At 37.7% G+C, this 12,245-nt stretch overlaps 1 protein-coding gene across 10 annotated transcripts in view; it reads left to right on the top strand.

Annotated features, from left to right (window-relative positions):
* ZFHX4 (zinc finger homeobox 4) overlaps window positions 1-12,245 on the top strand; it is a 177,692-nt gene that overhangs the window by 29,088 nt on the left and 136,359 nt on the right. For 7 of the 10 annotated variants that reach the window (XM_083747498.1, XM_083747497.1, XM_083747494.1 and 4 more), the window contains exon 3: window positions 837-1,339. In XM_083747498.1, coding sequence (XP_083603624.1) covers window positions 837-1,339 — 503 coding nt within the window. The remainder of the gene's footprint in view (window positions 1-836; window positions 1,340-12,245) is intronic. The other 3 variants (XM_083747496.1, XM_083747490.1, XM_083747495.1) reach the window with 1 other exon arrangement.

Below are 12,245 nucleotides of genomic sequence, written 5' to 3'. Positions count from 1 at the left end.
TTCTTAGAGTAGGGCTAGCCAACATGGTGCGAACTAGAAATTGTGGGCTTCAGCTGCCAACATCCCTGACTATTGACCATGCTGGGTGGGGCTGATGGGAGCTAGACTACACAACATCAGGAGGGTACCACATTAGCTACCCTCTCTTAGAACAACCCTTTCAGACAGGCCAGTATTAATCCCATATTTCAGACAGAGACCTGAGACTGAGACAAAGGTGATCTTAGGCAGGCCACTAAGTTTATTATCATTCTCTGTCACTTATACTATGCCTGCGCTCAGCAACAGTTTAAGGTGGCCTAAAACAGGAAGCAAAACGTAAGAACTGTTGTCCAATTAAAGCTTTTGTAACAATAGGGTGTATTATATTATTTGAAAGTCGTGAAATGGAAGTTACTTTCTGAATCATCGCAGCCCTGTTTTTCATATATGCATATGTGTGATATATATCTGAGAAGTACAATTAGCAGCTTTTAAAGGATATAATGAAACTAAAATTAGTTTAGTAGGGTTAATCTAGGCTTTTAAGTTGCAAAAGCTTAGCTGTTTTGTTATTTTATTGATCAACTCTCATGCCTTTGAAAATAAAAATTCCAGGATGACATCATGCCCAGTAGGAGTAATTAAAGCTATCTGATGAGGGAATTTAGAAGTTGAAAGGGATGATTGTAATTGATCCTGATTCAATCCTATTACAGCTTTTTATAGTTTAAGCTCTAGAGAAAGCAAGCCCCTTGTCAAGGCTTTATTTTATAGATTCCTTTGTGTGTGTATGTGTGTATATGTGCTCTATACTTTCTGGTCTCTACTTTCCCTTTTAATTTTTTCCCCTGTAGTAAATAATGAGCTGCCACCTGAAATCCGGCTTGCCAGTGGTCAGCTAATGGGTGATGACCTGTCCCTCCTTACTGCAGGAGAGCTGTCACCTTATATCAGTGACCCAGCGCTGAAGCTATTCCAGTGTGCTGTTTGCAACAAATTCACCTCTGACAGCCTGGAGGCCCTAAGTGTGCATGTGAGCAGTGAACGTTCTCTCCCTGAAGAGGAGTGGAGGGCTGTAATTGGAGACATCTACCAATGCAAGCTCTGTAACTACAACACGCAGCTCAAAGCCAACTTCCAGCTTCACTGCAAGACTGACAAACACATGCAAAAATATCAACTGGTGGCTCACATTAAAGAAGGAGGCAAAACTAACGAGTGGAGGCTGAAGTGCATTGCCATTGGCAACCCAGTTCACCTAAAATGTAATGCCTGTGACTACTACACCAACAGTGTGGATAAATTGCGCTTACATACCACCAATCACAGACACGAGGCAGCCCTGAAACTTTACAAGGTAAGCACCCACCAGCAATTTAAGTTGGCTTAAAATAGGAAGCAGCAGTTAACTCTTGAAATGTTAGGAGAACGGTGTTTTTTTGAGTGATGTGCAAATTAGAGGCTTATTGAACATACTCTTAATAAAGCAACAAAAATTAGACTACTGAGCTAGAAGCGCTGCACCTGGAAAGTGTTATACCTTATAGCTCATTTAGCTTTCCCTTTATTTGAACCTTTATATATATATCACTGTCAGCACAGTCCTATATGTATGTTTACTCAGGTGCAAGTCCCATTGAGTTAGATGGAGTTTAGTCCCAAGTTAATGGGCATTGGATGCAGCCTAACGTCTTAAACTTAAATTTATATTTCTTGTGTTGCAAATGGCTAAATGAGTTTCTCTTCTAAATTCTATAGTAGCCTTTGTTAGCTAACTGTTAACTGTGAATTCTTTTGTGTACTTTATGTGATACTTGCATATCTTGTATAGGAAAGGAAATGGCTCCTAGCATTGAGGATGTTTAAATGATCCCAACCCAAAATGTTCCACCTCAATTTTTATAGTAAAAACACACACTTGTATCACAGTATTACTATGAGTATTCAGAAGCAAACTCTTGATATCTCTTTGCCTACCTTTGCTTTTGATTAGTCAATAATCATTTTTTACTATGAAATGATTTTACATGAAAGGGTGTGGTGCAGATAAATATTAGCGTAATGGCAAACACACTTTTTTTCTGGCCTGGGGAAAAACTATACTATGTGTGGGAGTGGCAAATATCATTTACTACCAATCATGCCATGACTTTTTCCAAACCCCAATTACTGGATTTTATTTTGTTTTGTTTACTGGATTGTCCTGTTGGGCTTGGTTTATGTATAAAGTGTTGTACATTTATTTATGGCTTTCAGATATCAAGCACTATTTTGTTTGAGGTTTTTTTCCACAAGGATATAACAATTTGTCAGTGTATTTTAAATATAGTGAGAAAGTCCACGTGGTAAGTGTAACACACATACACTAGAGCTTGCCTTTAACTTTATCATGAATAATAAGCATGAATTTTCTAAAATGCTGTTATAAAATTTGCACACATATAAATAAATAAGTAAATAAATCAGCAGTTCTATAGGCAAATAAAATGAATGTTCTATCGTTGGTTGTGCATAAACCACTTTGTTGAAACAAATGGCAGACATGTAGCTGAACATAATATACTCCATTTGTATACTCCAGACAGCAAATGAAGGGGATGTAAATACTACAGATTTAAATCCATATCCGCTTTAGAATGTAGATGTATATATCTACTTCTGTGTTTGGATACCAAATGCAAGTCTGTCCATACAGGACACTGATAACCAAACTCAAATGCATTCACATATCTTCCTTAGTACCTAAAAGGAATGAATTAGTATTTAAAGGCAGAGGGTTGTATACAATTAACTGCTAATCAGACTAGGCCTATTGAAATCAATATACCTAGGTAGTCATGCCCATTGATTTCACTGGGTCTGCTGTAAGTAGGAGTTGGTTGACAACAACCCCTAGCAAGGAAGCTGAGGAAAAACCTTTCAAGGTGAGCAAATTGTGCTGGTGGTTGTGAACAAGCTGGCCTCCCCACTTTATAGGAGACTTTTCTGACCATACTTGGCTTTCAGCGTTTCCCTTTCAGACCTTAGGATATTAGCCTAAGCTGACCTTTACATGCTTGACCTGATTCATCCACGATTAAATTCATCTCCTTGCTGGCAGATTGCTAAAAGCATTATCTACTACCACTTTAAGGTGGAATAAAAGTCTAAATTTGAATTTTGCACAGAAAAAAAATATCACTATATGGAACATGAATTGATCAAAACATTCTAGACACTTACCCACCAAAGCAGAGCTTTATAGACCTTATAGGCCTTTACAAATCTCCAAAACAAACTGGTGTAAGATGTTATGTCCGCTGTTGCTTTAAGCTGTTTTCCTCCAGCTTATCTCACTTTTAGTATTGGAGTTGGGGGGCAGGCAGAATTGTGTAAAGTAGTAGTGTACAGTACAGGCTGGGGGCAGGGGCAAAGCTTATTTTCCATGCAAATGTTTTTCTCCTTCTGTAAAGTGTAGACCCCCCCCTACCCTTGTATGTATCTATCATTTGTATATCAACAGCACAAATAGTATTTAAATAGTTGAGTAAAGTGTTTCCATTTACATTATCCTGTTTAGAAGCCCAGGAAAAAACAGTGATCTCTGTAAAGCACATGCTCTTGCAGCAATTCTAAGTAGACCATTTTGTAGCTTTAAGAAACTATAGAATCCCACAATATGGTTATCTTCCTGCTATGCTACCCTCTCATGAGATTTAATTACAATACCAGTACTCTTGAGAAGACAGAGAAAATAGAACATGCTGGGCCACGCTGCAACAAAAAGTTGCAGTCTGATTTGTACCTGTTGAGAGTTCCAGTCAGCTAGTAATGCCCCATTTCACTGTTTTATCTCCTTTCCTTCCTCCCCATTTTCTGTTTTATCTCCAAATGTCAGCCAGCATTCTGTGCCAACTGAACATAGCCAGCCTACATTGTGATCGGCAGTCCCTGTCCCCACCCCCCAGTTGGGGGCTTCACCCCTCAAAGTTATTTTGTACTTTTGCAAGTCTTGGGATTCCCCCAAGACTGCAAATACTTCTCTCTTGTCCATGGATGGTGCTCTTTTGGCTACATAGGGATCCACACTTGGAGAATAGTCCATTAAAGGGTGTGAGAGCAATGCCTGGAGTAGGTTTGGAGGAAGAGGCTATTCCCCTTTGTTGAAAGGAGCTTGGCTTACACTTAACTAGTAAGTGTTCACCCTCTAAGGTTCAATAAAAATAAATGACAAATTTACCAAATGGCACAGGCCTGGCTTAGGAAATGTGGTGTCGCAGGCACCATCAGTCATTTCTAGAGTTGCCAAATCACAATTACAAAGCTTTGCTAATTCCGTTAAATATTCCACGTCAGTAGGAGAGCATGCTGTGTTTTGTGTTTCCCGTTCCATTTCTTCATTAATGCCTTCATTCACTCTCCTTTTCTGCCTGCTGTAAAAAGTAGCCTCCAGTCTTCCCTTCAACTAACTGGGCCAGACCGGTGAACAAAGAGAAAAATGGAGGAAAGGAGAAATAGCCAGGTGGCTGTGTACTTTTTGGCTCCCTCAGAATGTTTTGAATGCACATGAAGTATCCCTGGGTTGAAATCTAGCCAGTACCCATGATGCTGTAGTCCAGAAAGCATTAATGACCACAGCAGAAAAGCTTTGGGGGAATCCCATTTTTTTCCATTCACAAAATATTGGATGATATCACTGTTAGTCATACTCTGAGTAGACCCACTGAAATCAATGTACTGAAGTACATTAATTTTAATGCGTTTATTCTGAGTATGTCTTGGTTGGATATCATCCACTGTGACTTTTAATAAGAGGAAAATGCAACATAAATGCCTTCTTGAGGCAAAATGTCTGGACTCCTTGCAACAGCTGCAATGTTAATAACTTCAGTGCTTTGGAAAAAGATGTTGCATGCATCACAACAGCAGTACTAAAATTGGTTGTTTGTGTATAAGCCCTCTTGTAAGATGTGAAAGCTACTAATGTATTAAAACCGCAGCCCCTGCCCACTGAATTCATGAAGCAATTTGTGTAATTAGTTGCCTAATGTGACAAAGCAATGCTGCTTTATGAGAACAATTAACTTACAATCCTAGGAACACTTAATTGGAAGTAGGTTTACATTGCAATCAGTGAGGCTTACTTCAACTTAATACACTGAGGTTTAGGGTGATATACATATTTGGGTGCTAGCAAAATTATTTTGCAATTATGAGAACAAATAATAAAATTGGACTGCTTCAGTTATTTGTGGTTTAATGGCAAGTATAAGTTTTATTGAGCATTTATTTGCTTGTTCCTCTTACATAGTCATTTAAAATGTTAAGGACACCTGACAGCAGCAGTTAGGTGAGGTTAAATGTATAAAATATATTTTGCTTTTTGCTTTATCGACAAACTATTGATTCATACACTATTCACGTTATGATTGTCAGCTCAATTTGAATAGATCACTTCACCTCCCATTCTCAAACAAGAGGAAAGTTGCATGACCTATTTCCAGTTTAAGAAGGTTAAAGGTTAGCACAAAAGCATCATCTGCCTAACTGCTTAGTTTTAAACTGATCAATTTAATGAAAATCTGTTTTACAGATGGTGTTTTAATGTCTTTGGCAGGATTTGGGCAGCTTTAACATTAGATGTACGCTAGTAAACATTATTTTTTATTTGACCAGAGCAACACCTTTTCTTTTATGTTTTATAGTAGAAAACATGTGGGATATGGTATTTTGGCAGAAGACCCAAAGCAAAAAGTGTTGATGATCTTTCCATATGGATTCCACAACAGAATATATTTATGTCTATTGCTCAAACAAAGCTATATTCATGGCTAAGCAGACTGTTTTCCTCTGAATCCTTAAAAAAGAATTTCAGTCAGGATTGTATTTGGAAAATGCGTGCTTCCCATTTGCATACGATTGGAACACCGGCATTTAAAACTATAATCAAGACTGTTCCTTATGTATATGTAAGCATGCACTTTGTGTTTATAGCCAAGGTGACCAAACTGTGGTTTGTAAGCTAAATGTAGTTCCTGGCAGTTCAAATGTAAGGAGCTGCACTTACTCGACCACATAGTACAAAAATGCAAATAGCTGTGAAAGGCCTTATTTGTACTTTGAAGCTGTGTGACTTCCATGTGGCATTCTCCACTTGCACAAAAGCAGGAATGAATTCTGTCCACATACTCCCTGTGGACAACTTCAAATTTCAGCCAAATATCATATATAGCTTTTTAATAATTTTTGAGCAGCATTTTGTTTTGTTTGTTTGTTTGAAAATAGTGAATATTTAGGGAAACCATAAGGCGGGGACTTTGTGATGGGGGAAATGGGGTGAGTTGAGTCCCCTAACTTTAGCCATGAACACCATTGTGCCAATACAAAACTGTATTTGTCTTTTTGACTTGTGAGTGTAATGTGGTTTTGTTGCAGAATGTAGTATAGTTCTTCAACTCAGAAAATTTGGTTCCTATATGCCCTTTGGAAATATAGGGTAAAATCCAATGCAGTAGTTTTCTTATTAAATAACATTATTCATCAGATGCGTCCACTATGAGAAAGGGTGAGCGTGTGATTTTCTCTGATTCCCACTTCCTCATGTAACCCCTCTGCTACTGTCAGTGCTGCTCTGGAACAGATTTGGAGGGAAGACATAGTGGCTGTAACAGGAAGGGGGAATCAATGAAAATTTCCTCCTCTTCACCTACTCATCTCAGTCAATGCCTCTATTGGATAATGTGTAGGGATAATGTGTTTCATTTTCTCAAACTTACTGCACTAATTTTGCTATGGTGTAGAAGAATATGCAATCTGTGCATCAAAAATAATTGCAGTGACTTAAGGTGTTCACTGAGTATGTTTTAAAACTTGTGTACGTAGTACACAGTACCACAAATACATCAGGCAACAGACCAAAATAACAACATGTATCTGAAGGAAGATCCTCGAAACTGCTTTTGTGTACATTGTATCAAGTACAACTTATATGTAAAGTGGTAGTTTAGGGTGTGCTAAATTCATTTCCTATGCTACCTTTAAACTCGAGAACTAGCTGTCTATATGCCATGTACTGCAGATATACTCTCTCCATTGAGACTTATGCAGAGATCTGGCGTGGGGGAATCCATTGCAATGAACACTATTAGCATAACAGCAGTGCTTGGCGGAGTCCATCTTTTTATAACTGGATCCCTTTTCAGTGACATTAATTTGGTACTTCCTTGCCATCATTTTAGAATTTGATTTTATATATTTGGTTCACTTTTTCAGATAAATGCAGAATAACGTTTTGCGTAAGAATTCTAAAGCAGGATTCCCCTGGGTGTTGCTGACTCTGATATGTTTATTTAAAGAAAAAGTTCACTACCGTCCTTTATTTTGTCAACAAATGACTGCTACCAGCCTTTAAAATAGCCCAGTGAAACTAAATTATCACGAATATATAAGATTGCATTCAGAAAGGCTAGAAGAACAAATGGAGCATTGACTATATTTTATAGGATAGATTTATAGCCTGTCCTTGGGTCACTTAGGGCCAAGAATTTTCACGGTCAGCTGGTTGGGCCTGCTGGCGAGCATCCTCAGCAGGAAATGTAAATACCATATAGCACCTGCTCTTCAGCTGGGCGGCTAGCACTCTTCTGCTTTTGGAAGGGAACTATTTCCCACCTCAAGTCTGGTCCAAAGTAGAAAGCTTAATTATACTGGTCTTGCTCTGCATCTGTCATCAGTGAAGCAGAATAGTCTGTCTGGATTCTCTTAATGCTGTTTGCATATTCAGATTTTAAATCAGCCAGAGATATTGAATGCATTGCTTGTGTCTCCTTGTTTATGAATGAGACAACTGGGATTTAGGTAACTTCAAGACTACTATTTCCCCAATGAACATTGCTAGTGTTTTCCTCATTATTCTTGTTATGGATGAAAGCATCAGTGTTAAAAATTAAAAATTGTATTTGGGAGAGTAGGTATGAAATAACAAAGGAAGGGGGAGAGAGAAATCTATCTACAACACAAGCTACATTTGTTTGCTATATTTTGTTTAGCATGCAATGATGATACTTTGATCAGTGTAGAATTAACAGAGTTCCATAATTTAAATTTCAATAGTCTTCTCCTAAGTTTCCAATTTAAAATCAAATATCCCAGATATGTGCCATTCCAATTATTGAACTGTCATTGTCCCAATATGATAGTAAAAGAGGTTGTGAGATTGTGCTGTGCTTATTTGCATAAAAGTCATTGTGCAAAAAGAAATTGGAATGTTTCGGTACATTCGAGAGTCAAAACATGGTTTCCTTAATCTTACTATAGTCATTTGTTTAGATAAAGAAAGCTGTTTGGAGAGATAAATAAAAGTTATTATTTTCTTGCTCTTAAACATAGTTGTCACTGAAAAATATTTCATTTTTTAATAGTGATTTAACATTTGTGGTCATTTCAGGGTTGAAATATCTAAAATTAAATTCCCATGGCTGTTTATGTGTGTCAAGTAATTTGAATTATGCTATTATATTAACATGTATAATGATAAGGGAAATGTTAAGAAACCATTTTTGTATCAGCCTATTAAAATATAAATATACTTCATGTCTACATAAATGCATGTGTGTGCTAATGAACAAATGGTGGGGTAATAATTTTAAAGGGTTCCTTTTGCCTTCTAGTTTAGTGGGAATAACAACTTGTAAATAACCCACACTTTATTATTCTGTTTAAACATCATATATTTTTAGTCAGGCCTTTCTGTCATGTTGAGGATATATACCGTACTATGACAATCAATTTTAAAATATTTATTTTCAGTACCTTAAAAATAAATCTGCAGTTTTCCCTCAAAATATGATCTAAAAAATTGGATCGAAATACAGGTTTTTCTGCAAATGCAAAAATGTATTTGATATCACATTTAGAGCTAGTCTCTAAAAGCTAGGTAAGAACCTATGGTTTGGAAGTTGGATACAGCCCTTCACTGTGTTGCATCTCATCCCCTGAACTTTGAAGGTGTGGACTGGGATGGCAAACAGCCAACTGAATCTGCTTTCACCTTCAAAAACATGAATCAGATGTCTCACACCCAGCCAATCAGCAGCTTCATAGCTCTCCCTTATCGCGTTGGAGGCTGCCCAGCAAGGGGAAGCCTCCCGCCTGAGGGGGGGGGGGGGACAACTTTAAAAGCATGGTTCAGGCATGCTCAGAGGTGAAATCATAGGCTGGGTTGAATGCCAGCAAGCCCAATCTGCATCTTCACAGCTCTCATAAGGTACTGGGCAGCCTTCCACCTGATGAGGGATGCCTCTGGAAATGTGGATTGGGTTGACTGTCAGCTGGCCTGATGCAGGCCTTCAGAGGTGAAAGTGCAGAGCATGTCAGTTGTCAACTAGCCTGGTCCACATTGTCAAACTCTTTTGAGGCACAATAGGTGCTTTTTACTTGCATGTGACTGCTAATAATGTTTTCTGTGGGTACCACCCCTGCCCTAAAATATTTTAGCTTAGTTCTCCCTTGCACTCTATGTTCCTCACACAGCCACTAATGCACCAAGTCACAGTATCCACTGATTTTCATCTCTATTTGAATGGCTTGCTATTTGGACCATCTGCCAGAATTATGGGATAAGGAGGCTGTTGCCCCTTTTAGCTGTTATCTCGTGGTGCCCTACAATGTTTCTTGTGTTTCCCAGGGAGGTGCTTTATCTGGGAATCCTTGCCCTATATGGGAGTAAATGGAATACCTTTTCTGATATGTGAGAGGACTATTGAGTAAAAATTATGAAACTTTTTCATGTCAAATTGTAAGGCTAAGTGGTGATTATCAAAATGTGCAGGAATGCTATCCTGACTATATAAGATATCTACATAGATCAGTGTATATATGCACTATTACATTCACAATAAATATCGTACACAGATTTCTACATTTTCTGAATTGTATGTATATACAGCTACATAGTCCTATTTTCATAGAGAATCTCTAACAAGATAACTTAGACTTTTCCAGAGGAAATAAAGCCTTTCCCAGTTGACAAAGGTCAGAGCAAGATGTGATCAAATTATTAGAACCATGGTGAAGCTGCATGGGCTAAATGAAAATGTGGATTTGGTCCGAAACTTTAAAGTTCCTCATTATGTGTTCAGTTTGTAGATTATATATTTCGGCCAGGGGGATGCCTCTTTGTAACAAAAAGGAATAGCATTCCCAAGTTTGCTTGCTTTGTGTAAACTTCCACATAATTCCACTGAATTATGCATGTTTTGCAGACAGTTTTGCTTTGCTGGATCAACTGTTAATGACACAGTTATTGTGAATGTTATTCTTAATCAAAGAATGTACTGCAAATACATAAGCAGCCTTCTTTCGTAATGCCAGAACTGGAGGTTGTAAGTTACTTTTCGTTTTCCTTTTCCTTCTTCTGTCTCTTGGGAATGGCACATCACATAGTGAAATAGTGTTTGTTTGACCTCCCCTTCCCAAATACAGGGGCACGTTTATATTAACAGTAAAGTTCACAGAACGTCTCCTAGTGGAGTACCAAAAACAAGCATGTCATGGAAATGACCCTCTTGGTCTCCAGAGAAATGGAGTTAACCCTCATGTGCTATATAGTCTTCAGATATAGTCTTCATCTAACATGGTCCCAGAGGAAACTGCAAGTGTTTGTGGGAGCAAAGGTATTACTATAAACTTTAGTGTTTAAAAGCAGAGGATGTTGAAATAAATGGAAATGGATATAAAGTCAAGCAAATCCACAAGAGCAAATCATAACAACAGCAAAAACCAAATTGAAGAAACAGTTTAAATTGAGTGTATTGTTCCTCCCTCTAATCAATTTTCTCTTGTGTTATGTGAGAAAACTAAACTATTTATAGCTTCTACTGTTTGACCCAGCTTCAGTGTATTGCTTCATACTGAAAGAACTTTGCTTGCTCTTGAAATGTTGACCAGTTACGTAATTGCCCTCTTAATCCCAGGCACTATCACTGCCTTCTCAAATGTATCCATACTCACCAAAGGGTGAACAGCTTCCCTAAATGGATAATATACCTAACATATTCCAACATGTCTCTTTGATTTAAATGTCAGAACCAGCTGAGTGAAATACCTTTTCTACGTTAAAAGTTAAGAAATGTGGTATACCTAGTAGACATACTAAGGCCATATCCTCAAACCATTTTTGTCTAAACTACTGCAACTGATATTAACGTTAATAGTGGTGCCTCCATTATTTATTTATTTTTTTAAAAAAAATGAATTTCAGACTAAAAAGTTCCTGTTCAACTATGGGAAGAGGTAAAGGAACAGAGATAAAAGAGTTCATCAGATTTAATAAAAAAAAGTTACTGAAGAATGAGCTCATTGTTGTTGACAGTGAATGCAGGCTGTCCCATGGTAAAACCTCAGTAGTCAGCACTGCTGCAGAGGCACTATAAAGAAAATACAGGAAAATCTTCCACACTATGTATTACTCACCAAGCCTAAGCTGAAATATTGTATTCAGTGTGTGCAACCGCACTTTAAGAGGTATGCAAAGGGGAATATTTTCTTAGATTTTGCTGATTTCCTCTAAAAAAATATATTTTCACATATATTTTCACATATATTTCATGAAACTATATCATATTGTATAAAAATATTAAAAAATTCGGCTTTGCACAACTGATGGTATATTTCTAATGTGGCACACAGTAGTGGACAAATTACCCAAAGCTGAATTAGATAAACATCATAGGAATGGTTCAGTTGTAATTTTACAGTAAGGGATTCCCTTCACCTCTAGAATTCTGTGCTTTCATAGTACGCATATAGAATGATAACATCCTCTTTCAGCTTTAGTTTCAACTGAGCTTTAGAAACGAAAGCAAGAGAAAAGCTGCAGTCTCTCTCTCTCTCTGTGTGTGTGTGTACGGTATAAGTGCCAATTTTCAATACACAGTCAATCCCCTCATCTGTGACATGGTGGTCTACTTTTTTCTTTTCTTTTAATGTCATGAGAGAGAAAAAATTGCATACAAATGTGTGGGGAGACAGTTGCTTCTTGTCAATTCTAGGTTTAGAAATGTAAGGGTGTCTTAGACTTTTAATATTTATGTTGCTTACTTTTTTATAAAGTTCCCTTTCTTGTCTTATTCACATAACATCTTTGAATGGGCAGGGGAGCACAAAACCACTGTACCTCTTGGGCTTGCTGATCGGAAGGTTGGCGGTTCGAATCTGCGCAATGGGGTGAGCTCCTATTGCTCTGTCCCAGCTTCTGCCAGTTCAAAAGCACACCAGTGCAAGTA

The sequence above is a fragment of the Podarcis gaigeae genome (assembly GCF_964106915.1).
Source record: "Podarcis gaigeae genome assembly, chromosome: 7".
Taxonomy (NCBI): Eukaryota; Metazoa; Chordata; class Lepidosauria; order Squamata; family Lacertidae; genus Podarcis; species Podarcis gaigeae.
The sequence above is the reverse complement of the archived record's forward strand: the minus strand, read 5'-3'. Positions and strand labels throughout refer to the sequence as shown.